This window comes from Xiphophorus maculatus, chromosome 15, assembly GCF_002775205.1.
Source record: "Xiphophorus maculatus strain JP 163 A chromosome 15, X_maculatus-5.0-male, whole genome shotgun sequence".
NCBI classification, from domain to species: domain Eukaryota; kingdom Metazoa; phylum Chordata; class Actinopteri; order Cyprinodontiformes; family Poeciliidae; genus Xiphophorus; species Xiphophorus maculatus.
In genome coordinates, this window is record NC_036457.1 from 7,991,128 (window position 1) to 8,011,102 (window position 19,975).

General features: G+C 37.6%; 2 protein-coding genes across 3 annotated transcripts in view; one reads left to right on the forward strand and one right to left on the reverse strand.

Annotated features, from left to right (window-relative positions):
• Nucleotides 1–551: 551 nt before the first annotated feature.
• sytl3 (synaptotagmin like 3) lies at nucleotides 552–10,081 on the forward strand. 2 transcript variants are annotated; one of them, XM_023347356.1, is made up of 14 exons: nucleotides 552–662; nucleotides 841–1,099; nucleotides 1,703–1,912; nucleotides 3,023–3,090; nucleotides 3,183–3,234; nucleotides 3,316–3,382; nucleotides 3,467–3,539; nucleotides 5,228–5,355; nucleotides 5,486–5,608; nucleotides 5,758–5,927; nucleotides 6,015–6,111; nucleotides 6,395–6,565; nucleotides 7,660–7,711; nucleotides 8,419–10,081. In XM_023347356.1, exons 2-13 carry the CDS (start codon nucleotides 1,002–1,004, stop codon nucleotides 7,693–7,695), a joined length of 1,293 nt encoding a protein of 430 aa, XP_023203124.1. In that variant the 5' UTR covers nucleotides 552–662; nucleotides 841–1,001; the 3' UTR covers nucleotides 7,696–7,711; nucleotides 8,419–10,081. The 2 variants fall into 2 exon arrangements, with proteins under 2 accessions (XP_023203124.1, XP_014325756.1); XM_014470270.2 differs by lacking the exon at nucleotides 552–662 and having other exon boundaries at nucleotides 754–1,099.
• Nucleotides 10,082–10,789: 708 nt separating this feature from the next.
• LOC102220601 (ezrin-like) overlaps nucleotides 10,790–19,975 on the reverse strand; it is a 34,554-nt gene continuing 25,368 nt past the window's right edge. Inside the window, exons 9-14 of the mRNA XM_005803123.3 lie at nucleotides 19,702–19,865; nucleotides 17,849–17,979; nucleotides 15,382–15,542; nucleotides 13,534–13,626; nucleotides 13,152–13,391; nucleotides 10,790–12,016 (exon numbers count right to left, since the gene is read on the reverse strand). Of these exons, the coding sequence (XP_005803180.2) occupies nucleotides 11,852–12,016; nucleotides 13,152–13,391; nucleotides 13,534–13,626; nucleotides 15,382–15,542; nucleotides 17,849–17,979; nucleotides 19,702–19,865 (954 nt within the window). The 3' untranslated portion in view covers nucleotides 10,790–11,851. The remainder of the gene's footprint in view (nucleotides 12,017–13,151; nucleotides 13,392–13,533; nucleotides 13,627–15,381; nucleotides 15,543–17,848; nucleotides 17,980–19,701; nucleotides 19,866–19,975) is intronic.

A 19,975-nucleotide genomic window follows, 5' to 3' on the forward strand; every position in this document is an offset into this window, starting at 1 on the left:
GTCAAATCATGCATCAGCAACATGTCATTGCTTTTTTTTTTCTTAATATTTTGATAGATTGAATTGACAATAAATCAAAATGACCCTTCAAATGTGTTTACTTTTATTCTGCATGGTTGCATCAAAGTATCTGAGTTGTATGAGGGAACACACAAAGCACAATTAGCAAAGGTTTTACACTTTTTCAAATTTATATACGTATATATTTTGTGTTTTTCTTGCAAGTGCACAACTGGCTAGGATCTTTAAGATATTAGAGTTTATTTCTCCTTTTTTTAAGCGTTTTATAGTATGCTCCCTTCTCTCTCTTACAGTTATTTTAGTTTTTTACAGTGAAGCTGAAACTCTTACAGAAAGGGTTGATGAATGATCTGAATAGGTTTTCTGTATTAGAAGAGAAACTAGGCCACCGGAGCACAACAGTCATAAATAATGCAAGACCTGGCATTTGGTTTTTGTTTTGCAGACATCATTGAAGCGCCACTGCACTTCCTGCAGCTGAGAGAGAACAGGTTTAACGTCTGAAGAAGGCGAGAGCGATTCTGACACAGGACTTTGTCTGAAGGACAAACTAAAATAGAAAAGAGGAATATCATTTTCTCTGGAACCCTAAAATAAGTATTATAGTCTAAAGTTACTGTGAAGAGAAGAACATTAATGGGGTATTTCCAGCTTTTTTTGTGGCTAGAATTATGTCATTTAGTCAAGTATAAAGAAAATTGCATCGTATCTGACTGAGGCAGGAATTACGTTTCGATGACATCACAGTCAGAAGAAAGAAAAGATGCAATCACGCTGACCTTTTCTATCTCTCTGTGTTTCATCTTTTTTTTGCTCCAGAAGGCAAAAGAGGAGGTCTGTGGGGGAGGACCTGTTAGAGGGGGAGGTTTAAAGAGGAGAGAGCGAGAGGAGGTGGAGTCATAACAGAGGAAAGCACAGTGGTGCGCTTTCAGAGAGGACAGAAGCGGATACATCTGAGCAGAAACTGTCGCCTTCTAAAGATGGATTTAAGTTTTCTCAAAGTTCTGGAGAGAGAACGCGTCCTGGAGGTTCTTCACAGAGACAAACATCTGCGGAAGATTGAAGAGGAGAGGATCAGGTGAGTAGTTTTGTGCTAACATGAAGGTCTTGCGATGAAACTGCTTCTTAGTAACGCAGGATGAGTCAGAAACTGACAGCTCGGATGGAGGTCCTAAAAAGGACCAGTTCAGTGTAAATATGACGTATGTGTTGCTCTTTAAATGCAAATGTTTTTTTTGTTTTTAAAAAAACAAAAACGGATGCATTAGTGAGCTGTAGAGTCAGTCTGTTTTATGAGCAAATCCAGCTAATTTCTCACAAAGTATTCAAACCTTATAGTCACAAATTCTACATATTTTATTGCGTTTTAATGGAGCACCAAGTCCTCTGAGGTAAATCTCTATCAACTTTGTTGTTTTTGCACTTTATTATTTTTGCAAAATGTCCTGAAACACGTGGACATACATTTTCACGTTTTGCTGTAAGGTCTGGACTTTGACTGGGCCACTCCCAAGACACGACTGACTGCATGTTTGCAGTTCTTCCATCCTTCATACCTTCCCCAATCACAAGGAAGAACAGCATCTCCACAGCTGCTGCCGACACACAAACTGCAGCTAAAAAGAGAGGGGCTATAAGCCAAGGCATTAAAGATCTGTGGTTTTGTCCCTTTCTACTTCAGGAAGATGAAGTGCGATCTGCAGGACCTGCGGAGGAAGGGCGCAAAGAGCTATGCTCGGCAGTACGGGGAGAGGACCTGCGCCCGGTGCCAGAGGCCTCTGGGGAAGTTCTGGAACACCGGCGCCGTGTGCCGCGGCTGCAGCCACCGCATCTGCAGCCGGTGCCGTGTGGGGGTTGCAGACTGGAAATGCACCGTGTGCCATGCTTACAGGTGAGTGATGCAGCCGTGCAGATGAATTGCGTGACTCGGTGAATGAAGAAATGAGATGTGTGAACCGCCACTAGCACAGTTGGTTGGTTATATAATTGAGACTTTCACTTTGAGTCAGTTAAAGCCACTGTGCTGTAAAGGGGCCGTAGGTCTCTATTGTGAACAAACGGTGATAAAAGTGAAATGTTTCCCAAGATTCCAGCAAAGAGACAAAAGAAGTTAGTTATAAGAGGTGACGAGAAAACCTGGATTTTTAACAGAAAGTTCTTGCTCCAGACCCAGCAACGCAACCACTTTCTGAGTTTTCTTTTCTTCTTCATTTCTTCTTTTTTCTTCTTCTTCTTCAATATCATATTTGCAATTTTGTCCCTTTTTACTTCATTTCATAGTTTGGAAAATAAAAAAGCACGCAGCCTCACACAACCTCCACCAAACTTAACAGTGGGATGAGGCGCTGTCACAGACACTAAAGTTTCTTTTACACCTAACCCACTTGGAAAGTGGTCATTTGTTTTTCCTCTGAGAAGATCTATGTTCCTGGCTTGCATCTCTAACAACTGGCTGGTATTTAGAGAGCATAAAGTGTTTGCATAAAGTGAGCCCACAATGCCATTCTTTGCTGAATTTTTCTTACAATAAGCTAAAACACAAAATCTTATTAAATATTTTTGTTAACTTCTAGTGCAAATAACCTTAATACAATTGAAAAAGTACTAGTTCCACTGCCACTAGTGTTTTATTTTATTGCACTGGTACCATGGGGAAAATATCTTGTTATATTGCCACAAAAACTAGTTCTTTTTATCAATATTATTGTATGATTTTCTTAAAACAAGCTCCTACTGTATGTCTTGCTAAAAGGTTACTTGTAAGTTAGTTTTTTCCTCTTTTAAGTGTACTAAGATGTTTGCACCAGAAACTAGATCAAAAATACTTGCTAGGATTATTTTTTATTTTTGCACTGCGGGATTTAGGGTAATAATGAGCTTGAGTTCAATATACATCGATGGAGGTGATTGAAAAGAAAACAAATTGATAAAACAATAATTTCTGCACTTTCTTTTAGAGAATTTGAACTGTTTTATGATCGTCTTTGTCTCCTCTCAACAGGGAAGTGAAGATCAGATCAGGAGAATGGTTTCTGGAAGAAAAGGCAAAGAAATTTTCTGCCACCAAAGGTTTGTTTGAACTCAGACTGCATGAATATAAAGCACATATCATGTTTTTTTATTGCATGTGTATAAATCTACAGTATTTCACACTTTTACAGACAAATATGAGACAGTGGGAGAGAAACTACTAAACCTCTACACTGTGCAGAGGTAGGATTTACCTCTTTGTGTTTACTCATTCTCTCATTAGTTCCTTCCGCATTTTCTCTGATTATTTCCTGAATGTTACAGACACATAGCCGTTGTGCCTCCAACTCCTCCGCCTCACCTGGAACAGGATTTTAGAGGCAAATTTAGGGTAAAGCACTGAAATATTCCAACTTGACATAGCAGTGAAACAGCTCAACAGACTGACTGACTGCTTTTGTGTTTTGATCTGCAGGAACTGAAGAATTCAAAGGCTTTTACACAATCTATGGAGGATCTTAAGGATTGCTTCAAGAGTCACATTAGAAGTAAGTTCTTTTTTCTCACATTGAAAGCTGAACTCATAACCCTGGGAACATTTTATAGATATATAACCACCAAGTTTTAGTGAGATTTCATGTGATAAGCCAACAGAAAATAGCAAGTAAATTTTGAAATAAAAGGAGAAGAAAAAAAGCAATTTTCTTCACTTCATTTGTTTTTCAAATAAAAATCTAGAAAGTTTGTTGTGCATTTCAATGCCCCTCAGTTCATACTTTGTAGGACCAACTTTCTCTGCTATAAAGTCTGTAAGGCCTATCCATTTTGTTCATCTAGAGCAGTGTTTCTCAATTCCGGTCCTCAGGCCCCCCTGCCCTGCATGTTTTAGGTGTTTCCCGTCTACCACACACCTGGATTGAATCTTTGGGTGATTAACGGGCTTCTGCAGTACTTGTTGGCTGCAGAAACCGTCATGCAATCATTTCAATCAGCTATTCTGGTAAAGAGGCACATCTAAAACATGCAGAGCAGGGGGGCCTGAGGACTGGAATTGAGAAGCACTGATCCAGAGACTTTTGCAAAGCATAATCTCCATCAGGTTGGATGAATATTGAGTGTGAAAAACAAGTTATAAATTTTCCCACAACCTCAAAACCCACCATTGTAGCTCTGGTTGTATGATTGTGGTCGTTGTCTGAGAAGATGAACATCCCTCCAGTCTATAATCTTTTTTAACCTCTAGCAAGTTTGGGTTTTTTTTCCTAGTATTGCCCTGTGTTTAGCTCCGGGCAGCTTCCTAGTTTATATTTACAAATATATATAATCTGATTAATCCACTTCTATAGACAGCTTCAAATTTACTCACATACAGTCCAACACAAAGCAGTCAATTTCTAATGCCGAAAGATTGTTCTATAAAAGGAAGCCCAGTCTATTCCTTGAAGTCATGAACTATATGACAAAATATGAGAGAGTGGATTGCTCAAAGCGTTCCCACCATGTTTCGTGAGAATTGGTTGTAGGGTTATGTGTAAGATGGTGTTCCGCAAAAAAGCTGAAATCTTCTCATCTTCCTCACACGATATGCAGCAGATTGTGACAAGGACTTATTCTGCTGAGGTGTTTTGATCTTGTTTGTTCGTTAAAATAAACCCCTGACACTTTCACAGAATAACTGTTTTTATACTGAGATTGTGCAATATCAGCATAAATACCGTATTTACTAAGTAGAAATGAACGTACTAGAGGTTCAAATCAAATGCATGCCACTATTTTCAGTTTTTAATTTGTAAATTTGTGCATTATGTTTCTTCCATTTCACAATTACAAAGTTACTTACCTTGGTTTATCACAAACAAATCCACGTTTAAGTTTGTTGTTTATAAGGTAACAAAATGGTATGAGTGCTTTTATAGTCAGCTTTGATCCAGAAACGTGATTTCCTTCGGATGTTATATCAATATGCCCTCATCTGTCCCCCAGGAAGCTGAATATACGCACAGTCATAACCACAGAGGAAATACGCTCAAACTCATACAACAGAGAAAAAAAAAATCCCTTCGATGTTTTATAACTACTGCATCAGCAGAGGTTTCAGAAACAGAAACACATCAGATATAAAGATAGCAATGCCCGAAGAGCCTTTTAAGGCTATCCGGGCCAAATCTTTTAGCTCAGCAGCTACTTGGTTCTTGTCTATATATTTGTAGTGTGCAACTTCCCTTTTTCATTGCAGAATTTTCCAATTCTCAACATGATGTAAGAGGAGACCTGCTGACAGTTGACCTAAACCAAAAGGGGACATGTTTTCGCTACAGCACCCAAAAGAGCCTGTCAGACACGGACATCAGCAAATCTTGCTCCGTAAGTCAATCAAAGCTGCTGAACATTATTTGTCATCATCACAAATTATCTATGTGTTTAAAAATTAAAAATTAAAAAAAAAAACCCAGCAAAACAAACTGTTGATTTTTTGTTTTGTTTTGTTTTCCAGCTCTCTAAACGTGAAAGTCTTCCAAACTTGTTCAAGAAAAGCAAAGACAGCGACCACGAAGGTTCATCTACCGGTGCAGAGGAAGAAACCTCATTTAGCTCAGAGCACTCTTTCAATCACAGAGTGAGTGATCAGAGATAACAGCAACACATCCTCAAACAACATCCTCTAATTATTAAATCAGAAGACGGACTGTGATCTGCTCTTCACACTGAATCTTTCTTTCCTTTGAGACATAAAATGAGGAGAAATGTTTTTTATTGACCTCCCAGGGCAGCATCGGTAGCATTGGCACCGAGAGTGGCGTCTTTGAGGGCATCCTTGTAACCGGGGAGATGGAGCTCGCCGTGGCCTACAACAGCGGCAGCTCCTGTCTGGAAATCACAGTGGGCGCCTGCAGAAACCTGACGTACGGAAACAGCAAGAAGAAGAAGAGTCACCCGTAAGAAAAGCCTCATGACAAAATGTTTCAAACGCCTAATCGCTCGCCGCCTGAGCCTCATCATCCTGTGTTTATTCCCTTGTGTAGGTACGTGAAACTCTACGTGCTGCCGGACAAGAACAGTAAACTGAAGACAGCGGTGAAGAAAAACACGACCGACCCTGTTTATAATGAGGTTTTTAAGGTAATAAGATAAAGTATTATAAGTATGACGTCATTTTTCAACAATGGCTACGAGTGAAAAAGCATCCCATTTTCTGTCAAAAAGCGATTTGTGGTTTAATTATGACCCCTCATATATTTATAGTTAATTGACATTAATAGTAGCTAACTGATTGGTATATTTAGGGTTAAAAGTCTTTAAGGGTCATAAATAATCAATAAGGAGCATGAAATAATTGTTAATAGAAAGAAGTGCAGTTCTTTTCTATTGTAAGTTTAACATTTTTTTATTGGTCTTCTTACAGTATAACATAGAGCGCCATCTGCTGTTTGGAAAGAGACTGCAGGCATCTGTTTGGCATTCAGGGCCCCTGAAAAGGAAAGTGTTTCTGGGTGAGGTGCTGCTTCCTCTGGACGGCTGGAGACAAGAGAACAGCACCTTCCAAGGCCTCTATTGGTACCCGCTGTGTCCGAAGGTACGGGGCGTTTTAGCTTCAAACAGGGACAGAAGCTCTGAAATGTCGTCCAGTATTTATGATTTAACATGTTTTATGGGTATATAAAGTTAGAACAAAATTTCTTCATGAAATGTTTTAATTACTTCAGTATTGAAAGACAAGGATTGAGAGGGAAAGTTTGAATTTTTTGAGGATTCAAAAATATACAGAAATGCAAACTAATATTTGGTTAAATGTCCCTTAGCAAATTGCACCTCTGCTACATCTTTTTTTTTGTAGTAGTAGTAGTAGTAGTCAATTAAATTCTGTTATATTAATGTTTGTTTATTTAAACACTCTTCTTGTCAGAAATTGTGGCATCAGAGTCAACAAATGTTCAATGGGATTTTAGGTTGTGGCTGTTAAAAAAACAGATCGATAACTATCCTATTTGAAAACAGATTTGTGATGAATTGGAATAATTTTGAATCTTGTTTATCTTCCTTCTTTATTAATTCATCCACTCTTTTCAATAACCCAAAGCACTGGCAGTAAAACTCTCCTAGAACTTCAGAAACAGTTTTCTTTCATATAGGAGTGACATATCTGGTCAGATGAATAAAACTTGAATGGAAATGCGTTTTCTGAACACACATAAAACAGAATGGATATGGCATTAAAAGCCAATTCTCTGGCAGAAAAACCAACCAATATAAACAAACTCCAAGAAGAGTTGCTAATGATCCAACCAGAATTAAGCTCCTTGCTGGTTACCACAACCTGCGGAGGGACATTTATCCAAATATTAATGGGTGTGTATGTGTATATATTTTGTATATTTAATGTTGACAGTAAATTCAAACTTCACATTCATATTCCTGTTTCAAAAACTTGTGTGTTGTAGTTGTAGCCATCATTTTCTATGACGGTTTATCAGTGCAAAGTGGAAATTAGTGTCGCATAACATTGAGTTGCTGCCTTGTTTCAACATTTAGTTGCAACTTGCTGATTATATGAGGTCTTTGATCAGCATTTAATAACATTTTCTGTTCCATGTTTCCATTCTCTGTTTGGTGTGGCTGTGAAGGATTTTTCTTTTGAAGTTAATCCTGATGTTTTTCTGTTTTTATCAGACTGAGACTGGCACAGCAGAGTACAATGGTCACTGAACCTCCTACCATCCTGGTGAGTTTATCTGTCTTACTTTTAGTGGAAACCTTATTTCCTTTTTTAAATATGTGTACACTTAACCTGCAAAAAGATGAGATTTTATGATTTTCCTGTCTGCACTGCAAATGAAACACCACACTGTAAAGATTAGATATGGTAGTAATGAGGTTTGGTGTGCTACGTGAGAGAGCCAGCGCTTTCCACACATTAAGAAAAAAATAATAATAATTCACAATCTCCATACCGTTTAAAAAGTAGAGCAATAAAAACCCCATCAGGATACCTGATCGCTCAGTTCTCACTTTTGGCCACTAGATGTCAGTAAACAGCCTCATTTATGAAAACCGTGTGGTCAGGTTCATGTCCTAACAGGCATCGATCAACTACAGGCCTTATCAGAGGCGTCAGACTCCCTCCCCATAATGCAAACACTGCTCTGAACACCCACGTCAGAGTGTGTAAATAATCTGAGTGTGTGTGTGTGTGTGTGTGTGTGTGTGTGTGTGTGTGTGTGTGTGTGTGTGTGTGTGTGTGTGTGTGTGTGTGTGTGTGTGTGTGTGTGTGTGTGGGTGTTGGTGTGTGTGGGTGTGTGTGCTCTTGAAAGTTTGCAGGCTGGTGGGGTGTGTTCTGTGTGTTCTGGTGTGAATTCAAGAGGAGGGATTTAACAATATATGGTGTCATGTGTTTATGTTGATACTCATGAGTCTGTATGATCTGTTTAGGGGAAGACAAAGAGGCCAAAGCTTCACCTGGAGGAGGACTGGATGTACTCTAAAAACAGCAGACGTCTGCTTTCAAACGCCTATAGCAACACTTTACATTAAACTTAATCTATGAAGCATACAAATCAAAATACTATGTTATGGAAATCAAGTTTTCCCCCGGGAAAAAAACATTTATAAAATCAGTGGATAAAGTCTACTCATAAATTAAATATATGGTCTTTCTCTGTTAGCTTGTCTAAAGTTTGCAAAGGCTTTAATATCAATTTGGACCAAGCCGGTCAATTACAGCTGGAAGTGAAACTGAAAGGATTTCAGACAAATTTGAATTAATCTTTAGACAATGCATAAAGGTTCTTCAGTTAGATAATCTGTAAAATATAAGAGAATATTAACTGTATTTTATAGGTATAGTTGTGTGTATTGATGCTTTAGGTCCTTTTTTTCTACTAGAGTCAGTAATTTATGACTAAATCTGCTATCTAAAATTAACATTTTAATCCAAAAATGTTTTGCTCCTTAAGATTATTTATGACATCTAGAATATTCCGACCTCTAATCATGAATAACTTGTTTTTAAAATAGTAAATTTGGAGTTTGAGTATCTTTGTTTATGTGCACACAATTATTCACTATGTTAATGTCTTCCTTTTGGTAGCTCTCCAAAAGGAAGACTCTACTATGTGAACTCTGCACCCTGTTGGCCGACGCGTTTCTGTCTTTACCTTCAAAATCAACATGTTTCACATCTTCAAATACAACAAAAACAGAGCTGGCACTTTTCCCTAAGAGTAGATTGCATGTTAAATAAAGTAGGCTTCAAAAAAGTAGTGAATGAGGTTTATTCATAAATCACATTTATAGTAGAACAACTTTTAAATGATCATTAATTTATTTTTAATTCACAATTCATGCCATAAAAAAGTGGACCCACTTTAAATCACCAAAATATTTAGTGCTTACAAACGTAACCGTTTAAAGTAAAGTGTTGCTGCCTTTCAGATTCCGATCCCTCGTTAATCTTTAGTTCTTCAACGTGACGATTTTAAACTCTGCATCTCAAACGAGACGATCTGAAAGCACTGACATGTCTGACAAACGTAACCTGGAGCTACAGCCGCCGCATCGCAGGAAGTGGTTTCTTCAGCAGGACGAGTGGGTCCGGCTGGCTCTTCAGCATTTCGTCCTGCACAATGATGCCTTTCTTGTTTCGGAGCATGTGAGAGACTTCCTCTGGTTTCAAGGCTTTGGCACGCTGTTGCTCTGGAAGGAGAGCTGCAGTCGATGACACAGTATTTTTCCTGAGTCGCCATGGCAACTGGAAAACTGCCTGACTTCACTTGACTCTTGCAAACAGACAGAAAACTTGGCGATACTCAACATCCCTCAGACTAAGTTTTATTATTAGTATTATTATTATCAAACTACTGGGCACTTTATTCTTTATGTTCCTTTTGTCACAACTATCTTTTATTCATAATGCTTTTAATTTATGTTGCTATTTGTTTATTATGTATTTATTTCTAACTGTATGACAACCTGTTTACTGATACATTGCAGTAGTATGATGACATAATCATACTGTTACTGGAATAAAAACCAAGTCAGAAAACTTCTCTTCTCTACCTGTAAAGAAGTTTTGACCTACATTCCAATAAAAGTCTTAAAAATACACAAAATAATCACATAACTTCACAATTTTATTTTTGTCTTTTTTCTTATAAAAGTATTCTAGTTAAAGCATAAAGTTAATTTTATTTTATTGGAAATATATGTGATTTATTGCAAATTTAATGCAATTTCTTCAACTGTTCTGAATGTTTATGAACTTAAAAAAAATAATCTTTTTTAGGTATTTAGACTTTTGAATGCTGATTAAGTGAAAAAACGTTTAATATCAATTAAGACCCAACATCCAGTGTAAGAGATATTTGATCAGATCTAAATCAATAAGATAAAAAAAGAAAATTGTTGCAATATGTATTAACTTTAACACAAGGTAGAAGAAAACTAAATCTAAATACAAAAACTTTTTTCTCCTTGGTGCTTCAACTTAAATCATTCAATGTCTTCCACTTTATGTCTGTTTTCATTTTAATTGACTTTTGTAAGGCAACAAATCTTATTTAAAAAAATAAATCATTTCAGTAGCAAGAAGCAAACTGATAATATAAAATACAAATAAAATCCACAAGGCTCCAGTGACGTCCGGGAACACCCTGCTATGGAAGCGACCTTACAGCAAATGTTTGCTTTTTATTCTGTATGGAGCAAAATGCAAATTACTGGAGATTCTCTGCAACAGTTTCCTCTCTGCCCCACATGCATGCTCATTTCAAAAAGTTACAATCCTGCAATAAACACACAGGGGTGACAAATCAAGTTACTTTATTGGCAATATGTTGAAACCTCATTATAAAATCCTGGTTATATACAAATCCCAGCATAGCCGAGCGTTTCTGCATGACGGTTTTAGTAAATGCTACTTTAGTCTAAGAGTTTGGTGAGAAATCCAACTTTAAAAACAAACCTCCACATGTCATTGTAACTGTGAGTGACCAGACAGAAAGGCCACTTTAGAGGGTAAAAACCCTCAACATGTGCTTCTTATATTGTAACAATGCGACGTTGAACAAACTGATAGAAATACAAACAAAGCTTCGTATTATTCAACACGTTGCTCTGAATGATCTGCACAGCTAATGAAAAGAAAGTAATCTGGAAAGTTCATCTAAATTTATTTTGTCTGCAACTGGAGTTCTCCTACAATAAGATTAATAATTTACAATAAATCTCTTTAGTTAAGTGATCTAAGGGAAAACATATGGAACATAAGACTAAGCTGTTATTTGGGTCAATACATAAAACCTCTGAAAAATTAAAAGTTTTAATATTAGTAGATAGCAAAAATATACAAACCAAGACGAAATACCCTTTATGTCCCATATACAGTATAAATATCAAACTATGATTTTGTCTTAAAAGCAAAAATAAACATAACTGGAAGTGTTCAAATATAATGGAAAATAAAGATACATTTTCCTGCGTATACTGTCTCCCCCTTTCTGAGTGGTCGCTACGAACAAGGCCTTTTCTTCCAACGCAACGATTTGATTACTAGGTGCATTATAACAAGATTCCCACTACTTCATTAAACCTCCAGTGAAAAATAATTATTTTGGTCCGACTCCATCAAAAAAGTGACAATATTCAAAACACTATAACAAGAGAAAGGACAAAAGATTTTGGCACTAAGGTTTTGCAGAGCGCTGCGTCCTCCCAGTCTTCTGCTGCTTCTGTTTAGTCAGCTACCAGCGCGTGTTAAACATGTCTTTGGGTGGATGAGAAGGGGACGTTTGTGTGTGTCTCAGCAGCAAATCAAGAGGAATAGTGACCATTCAGAAAGGGTGTGCGCTTGAGCGGCGACGGCGTCTTATAAGGCCTCAAACTCGTCGATCCTCTGCTTGGTGTTGCCCTGCCGGATCTGTCGCAAGGTCTTGTATTTGTCTCGGCCGGCGCGCACATTCTCGCTGTGGAGGAGATCGTTCTGGGTGTTCTTGGACTCGTCACGGGCCTGAGCCAGCTCTGAGGTCAGGGTCTAACAAGAGGAGGAAGAAATGTGAGAAAAATATGGAGCAAACTGCACTTAATAAACATCCTCTCCTACTGTATGTGTTCAATAAGTTAATATTAAAAGTCACCGCATTGTGATGTTTTTTTCTTGATTACTGTCCAAAAAAAAAAATCTTTGGTCACTTTGGTCCAACATGCTTGGTCCACTGACTTGTAATACGGGACACAGGTCAGTGGATGTACAACTCACTAGAGCTCATGCAGAGTAAAATATATCAAAGAATCTGAGAATAGTCTTTTGCAAGTTTGCAGAAAAAAAAATCCCTAAAATTTGAATATTTTACTACAGGAACCTTTCCCCAACAACCAGAGCGGTTTTGTAGGAGCATTTTATAACCCCTGTAGTTTCCACTGCACAAACCAGGTGCAAAATCAGATAAGGTGAAACATAAATATACAACATGAACCCTCCTGCGGTTTTAGCACCACGCTCATTAGAAGCGCAGCAAATGCCACAGTCGGACAGCAAGGAAGCGGTGAGTTTATTCACACAACAAAACCCTAGTAAAAGCGCACGCGGGGTCAGTGTGACCCCGCTGGACCGTGCACAGGGCAAAAAGCTCTTGGGGGTCTAATGGATCCCATCTTCTGAAATCCCTCAATAGACTTTAAGTTTGAATTTTAATATTCAATGAGAACATAGAAGTCAAGATTTTATTTCAAGTTTGTTACAGTTGCATTGTTCCATTAGATTTTAGGTGACTAAATAGCATTCAAAGTGTAATTACTGGTCTGAGGTTCAACGCTCTCACCAACAGCAGACTGGTTTTGGTTAAATTGGACTGGCAAAAAAATGTGATGTAAAGTCCCTTTTTGTTAGATAATATTAAACAAATAAACTATTTTAAATTGTCTCTTGAATATTGTATATAAAGGTTTAATTAAGCTGTGTATTTTATATTAAAAGTGGCATTATGTCAGATTATTAGACTTTTTTCACACATGAATTAATATAGAGAACCATCATTAATATGCCAGCTTCATAAATATATATTTTTTTAAGTCCATGGTAACAAACATTGCCATAACGTAAATCAACATAAATTTTAGTTTGTTGATTTTGTTCCCGTCTGATTTGTTGTGTTTTTTTTTTTCCTCACCTTGAGCTGCTTCTGGACGCGCTCGTTCTTCTCGACCTCAGTCAGACGCTCCTCCTCCTTGCGGTGGTCGTTGAAGTCGTCTATCGCCAGGTCGGTGCTGTTCGTGCTGTTGTTGTCCTCGCTGTCGCTGTTGTCATCCCGGTGGTTGTACCCTGGAGGAGGCGGTGGAGGCGGGGGCACCGTCAGCACCATGTGCAGCTCCTCCTTGGTCTTAATCAGATCGTCTTGAGCCTCTACGGCCTGAACAAAACAAAAAGGGTCAAATATGTCTTCATCGGTCTCCTTCTTTTTCAATTTAAGCTGACTTACAGTGCTGTGATGTTCTACATTTATCTACTGCGACAGGAAGTAGACAGCTACACATTTCAGTTCAAACTCTCACCCTGTTCTGCCATGTGCGAGCCTCCTCCTCCTTGCGTCTTCTCGCCTCCTCCAGCAGCGCGATCTTGGCTGAGTGCTCCGCCAGCTCAGAAGCCTGAAAACAGGACAGATTTTATTAACGACATGCAAATCAGATCCAAACAAGGATGGCGATGTTTGGCAGCAGTCCAGAACAAAATGAATAATTCCTGTCTTAGACGAGATGGTTTTTTTGTATTATTGATTGAATGTAGTCGGTTATTTTTATTTCACTTAAAATCTTAAACAGCTTCAATGCCTGTAAATTTAAATAACAGATAACTACCTTTAACATTAAATTGTAAGATTTAATGTTAAAGGTAGAGGTAGACATTTCATATAGAAACATTTTAAGATCTGCCTCTACCTTACAAGATAGAGGCAGAGGTAGACTCCTATACTCCTGTCTTGCATTAACTATAAGATAGGAGTAAACCACAATCCTTAATGTTGTCGTAATTTTAAAAGCTGAGACAGAAGTGGAAAAGCACGCTGCGCACTGAAGAAGCGCCCCGACCCTGCAGGTGTTGTGACGCATTCCTTCAGACAAGCTGAGCTTGTTTTGTTTTTTTAACGCAGCAAAGTGAGATCAGCATTAAATAGTTTCTGTTGCTGCTCTGTCTGTCTTACTTTATCCCGCTGTGAAGCAACATGACGTGAGGTTTGTTAAAGGAAAATTCAGCGAAGGCAGATCATCATCTGCTTTCAAATATTCAAAACAAAGATGACGAAACCTAAATACTTCAGGTCCAGTCAGTACGAGATCTGGAGCGAGTAGAGGAATGCTCACCTTGTTTTTCTGCTTGACCCTCCAAACATGTGTGATCTGGACGGTCAGTCTTGTTCAAGAGGTTGTCAACAATTTACAGCTGTTCAAAGTTTGCTACAGTGCCACAAGTATTTCTTTAGAGAATGGTTTACTTGAACACTACCACAGGTGCACCATTAAACTCAGTCATGTTTCAAGGGTTGCATTCTGGGTTAGGGAAATGCCCCAAAGCTTACTGTTTGATTGGGAATTACTCTTTGTTGGCGCTTGCAGGGCAAAGCAAAATTCTACATTAAAGATTAAAGATTTATGAAACTGATTTTAATACATTGTACAAGTGTATTCTTTATTCGCTGTAGCTACAAAGAAGCAATGTAGCAGGAAAAATGTTCACAAGCAACTGGGAAAAGTTCACTGGTTGGTCAACAGCAGGTGAGGGTCCTTGCTTTACAAACCACAAAATCATTCCTGTAAAATGAGATTTTATTTTGTCCAGTTCTGTCTATTTTGAGTTGTTTTAGGGCATCTAGTCACTTTAAATCCAAATGAGTTGCTACTGGGCTTGACCCCAACTCAACATTTACACTTGTACGTAAAAATGGCTGTTAACAGATGTGCGATTATATAGTCACATATCTCTGAAAAGCAGAAGTGTAGCCTCCTGCACAAGCAACAAAAATGCAGCAAGTGGTTTCTAAATGATAAGTTAACAAAACATTTGGCTTTTCCAGCAGCCATTGTACAGTGAATACAGCGTAAAACCAGATGTCTAAAAGTGCTCGAGCTCAGCTTGGGTTGCTAGGTAATGGGCTGGGCTTCGCTGGGGTTGCTAGGCGAGGGACAGTACCTGCTGATTTGTGATGCTACATTTGGAAGGTTTTTGCTAATTTTCCAGACATTAAAAAGCATTAATTTGTTGACAAAAAAAACACCTCTGTGTATTTTTTAAACACTTGGGCTATTTTTAGAAGCAGTAATGATGCAAGCTGACGTACAAAGAAGGCGCAAAAATATGAATTTTGTCCCCTTTGAATCAAAACGTGGCGTCATTAAAGCACTAACCAGCTGCTCCTGGGTCTTCAGCTGACTCTCAGCCTGGCGGGCCAGCTCCTCTTTAGCCAGCAGGGCAGCCTGACGTTCTGCCTCCAGACGCGCAGCCTCCTCCTCCGCCCTCCTCCGCTCCTGCTCCAGCATCATGGCTCTCTGAAGCTGGTCCTGCAAATCTAACAGGCAGAGGAGGGACAGCTTTATGCACTTAATCTCACATGAGGGAAGATTTTGGAGTGACAGGAAATTTCAAAACAAAAACTTACTTTCTTCAAGTTTCAATAAGTTACATTTTTAAAACCACTTAAAAGCTTTTTCACAATTATGGACAACTACATTAACTTAAGTTGTATTTGGCTTCCTTATTTAATAAATAAATATAATTCGTCAACTTAAGTTGGTATATTTCAACTTTGGCCAGTGACTACTACAAATTCTCATGTTAAATTGTAAGCTTAACCATGGTCTTTGTATACTATTGAGATCCCTGTTTTTAAGCCACATCTTATCAAATCTGCATTTTATTTATTTTTATCAACAGAAACTGAATTAGTGTCTAAATCATTTAAACTAAAGATGTACATTTAGGTAACAAAATGTCATTTGAGACCATACCATAGCACTTAATTTAAAAATTTTCCACTTTACTTGTTTCCAGACAATCTCCTGCTGATACACCTTAACCTTTACAAGCTGGAAACCTTATATATGGCAACCTCAGCATTTGTTGGGGACTATTTTCAGGTGCGGATCAATACATGCTATATTCAAGGCAGCTTACAAGTTTTGCATTGTTACATAGTTTTCCTTTCTTTTTTGAACATCAGTAAAGTAAAATATTAAACTTGATGTTCTAACTGTGACTTTGTTTTCCTCAACAGTGGAAGATAAAAGTTTATCAGAACATGTCTTAGCTCCTACTGAGACATTTAATTTCCTCTCATATCAGTATATGTATATCTGTACCTTCATTACAGAATAGTAAACATTTAATCAAGTCATGTTTTACTGGACTGTCATCTTAACACTGTTTCCATTTCATCAGTGGGGCTTCATCTTATGTTTGTTAAGCTTTGTGATTATTGTAAATATAGAATAAGAAATATATCTTAAAATAGTTTGCATACATCGCAGTCTTAGTTGAATTAAAGTAGCTTCATCTGAGGCTCTGACTCAATATGCACGTTCACCAGTTTATGCTCATGTGTCGTCATTAATCTCAGGCTACTTGCATTTTGTTTGCATAAACAAACCATTTCATACCCACATAATGACATATTGCATATGGCTGTGTATCTCCTGGTAATTATGGATTTACAATGAATTATGGAGAAGCCTACTCAGAAAATGTTTTACTTTATTCCATTGATTGTGGTAGTAATCAACATTTAGGCAAATTGTCACTAATTTAATAGGATGTAAAAATACCAAAATAAATCTGAGAAAGCTTTTGATAATGTAATATTTATCAGACTCACTAAATCACATTTTTATGCAGAAGACAGAACAGTTTATAACTCATCAGCTGTCAAAGCATGTTCAAAACATCCCTGACAATGAATATAATAAAAATGTTATTAGTTATTTGTATTTGTAAAAGTTAAATTTGACTTTAAAAAATACAGTAAATAGTATTAAATAAATTGATCCCAATTTGATTTATGTGTTTTGTCATTTCACAAGTTCTGCACTATATTACACCAAGAAATAATTTAAAGTTTATTATTCAAATACAAACTCAAAGCAGTCTTGGCTCCGGCCATTGGCTGATACTGATGGTGATCATGAAGTAAATAAAAGTGAAAAAAGGATTTGTGCTTTTTTACATAAGTACAAAATAAAAAGTGGTTTGATTCAGGTCTGCCAGACCAGGGAAATATCTAAAAACTGCAAGACACTGACTCGTCAGGATTGGACCCTGCTCTAGATAAACACCAGTTACAACCAGTGGATTTCCCACAGTAGGAAGTCAAATTATTCCTTGGCCTAGATAAAAGTTGAAAGTAAATGTCATTAGTTTTTATGAGCTGCTTTATGAGAAGGAAACAAAAACAGGGAGTCACATGCAGATCTGATGAGCCTGTGCCAACAACAAACGAAGTGGGACATCTTCTCCCTCTAGTCAAACTGAGATGAAAACTAACGAATATCTTGTTCTTCATCGATTTGTGAAACAATACCGAACACATCCTTATTGTGTCACTTAAAAAGGTAATCATTTTAAATCTAAAATTATTAAGTTTTATGAGTTAAATAAAATAAAGAGGAACAGCGCGTAAATCTGACGGCACTTTCTTCATGCTGCTATTTATACAAGAAGTTACCGACACAAACAGAATAACCTGTTGGCCTGGTGTTTACAGTACACACATGCATAATTACAAGTGTGCCGTCATTTCAACTATTTCCAGCAGATAGACTCTTTATATCCTGTCATAGATTTAAGGAGAGGCTTGATGAGCCACAGACCCCTTTAACTCACCTTTCTCTGCCTTTTTAGTCTTCTCCTCAAACTGGTAGAGTCTCATCATGAGTTCCTGTTTCTCCCGCTCCATCTGCTCCTTCTCCCTCTCGATGGCTTCCCTTTTCTTCTTCTCATTCTCCAAATGAGCCCTGGAGACAGAACAGAGAGGTCATAAAGCCAACCTGGTGGATGCTATGAATGCTAATAAATTACATGCTCTATTTTTATTTACTAAAGGGTATCAGAGTGACATGAGCTGATTATAAATGTATTTTTCTAAACATATTTTGTAAAATAACATGAAAAATATCCTTTTCATTCAACTTCACAGCTATGAATTATTCTTTTCTGGTCCATCAAAAAGCAAGCTACATTGTTTGCCTTTATATAAGCTTTGTGATGGTGACAAAATACAAAAGCTAAAAATAGGTATCCATCCCTGCATCGTTTGTGGCTACAAAGTCTAAAATAATCCTCATGCAAATAATATTTGCTTTGCACAGAGGTTGATGTCAGTTTACAGTCGTCTGGCAACACAGTTCCCATAAATATGACAGTACTGTTTATGACAGCATGCCAAAGTATGCAGAGAAATTGCTCCTAAAAAGCAGCATGATGTACTCTAATCAGGACTATGAACAGCAGGTTTAATTAGCTAATGTTGCATCTGTGTAATATTCTTATTTACAGTTTAATCATTTGGCATGAGGCATAAATTATAATTATATTATTTTGAAGATTGCTTTGGCTCAAAAAGCTGTGCCATCTGTTAATGGATGGTTCTAGAAATACATGCTAAGACGCAAACTTTTAAATGTTTTGAGCATAAAAAAGTTGATCTGCGCCTTGAACATCCTAACTGACTAGCAGACATTATTCAACTTCACAGTCAAATAATTTTGACAAATATTCAATGTTTTGGTTCTACTTTGTGAAAATATGTTTGATGTCATTTTTTATGACAAATAAAATTTATTTTTGGAACAACGTCAAGAGAAACCACCTTAAAAAGTTTTAAGCAGCAATGCCCAACAAAGACCTTTATAATGCTTATTTCACAATTTATTCACATCATAAATATTTGATATCAACACAAAACTTATTACTTCTGCTTTCCATGTCTTGAATTATTTCAGCTCTCTATTTCTTTAGCAAAAGCGGATATCTCCCTGAATGTTTTAAAGCAACTCTTCCTGAACTTTCTTCCATCGTTTCCCAGCAGCCAAAACTCGCACAGCCTGCCGAGAGCTACTGTATGAGAACCAGTCCTCTTGTCTTTCATGGTTTTCCTTTTGAATGTCATTGTCTCATCTGTGTTGTGTTACATCATGATGTTTAAACAGCTGTGTGGACAGACCACAAGCTGACAGCTGTGGCTGGGACCACGGTCATATTTCCTCTGTTCAGTGCTCCTACATTTGGAGAGGAATTTAGTTTCCAATTTAGAGGTTTCCAATTTAGTTGTGGTAACCCTACAGCACAAATTATAAACATTAGCTGGGCTTGTGCTAAAGCACTACACAAACAGCATTTGGCGAAAGCTAATTCTTATGCGCTAACTCCAACCATGTCACCAGCTCTGCTGCTCATTTTGCCTAGTTTGACTGCAGCATGGATTTAGTCAGAAAGCAGACAAGGCATCAAGTAGATTTCAAACTGTTCAACTTAAAATTAATACAAGAATCAGTGAAGATAATCCAATTACATCCTACTAACAACCCTTAATTTACTTAAATACAGAACTAATATTAAAAACTTTAATCAAACCAGAAATGATTCAGTTTTTGACCAATCCTAAAGTCTGATTTTTTTCAGGATTAAAAAAAGGATTAATACAGTATATTCCTTCATTCATTCAAGCTCGTCTGTACCTCTCCTTCTGTTTCATCTGCTTCTCCTCCATGGCCTGGGCCTTCATCTGCTGCACCTCGATTGTGTCGGGCTTACGACGACGCATGTAGAGGTCATGGTTGCCCATGCACAGGTGCAGGATGCTTTTGTTGATCCTCAGTCTCGGGGCATAAAACACAAAGTCCTGAAAGTTTGGGGAGGAAAGAAATTGAGAAAATTTAATCAATCTTACATCGCTACTTGGGTTATAACAAAAGTTCTTTAAATGAGGGAATAGTAAAAAGTGGTGTAAAA

Bases quoted from the DNA above. Each gene is read 5' to 3' on its own strand.
- sytl3 (XM_023347356.1), top strand. From the start codon at position 1,002: ATGGATTTAAGTTTTCTCAAAGTTCTGGAGAGAGAACGCGTCCTGGAG. The intron at 3,235-3,315 runs GTAGGATTTACC...TGAATGTTACAG, and splicing joins AACCTCTACACTGTGCAGAG to ACACATAGCCGTTGTGCCTC. The intron at 3,540-5,227 runs GTAAGTTCTTTT...TTTTCATTGCAG, and splicing joins CTTCAAGAGTCACATTAGAA to AATTTTCCAATTCTCAACAT.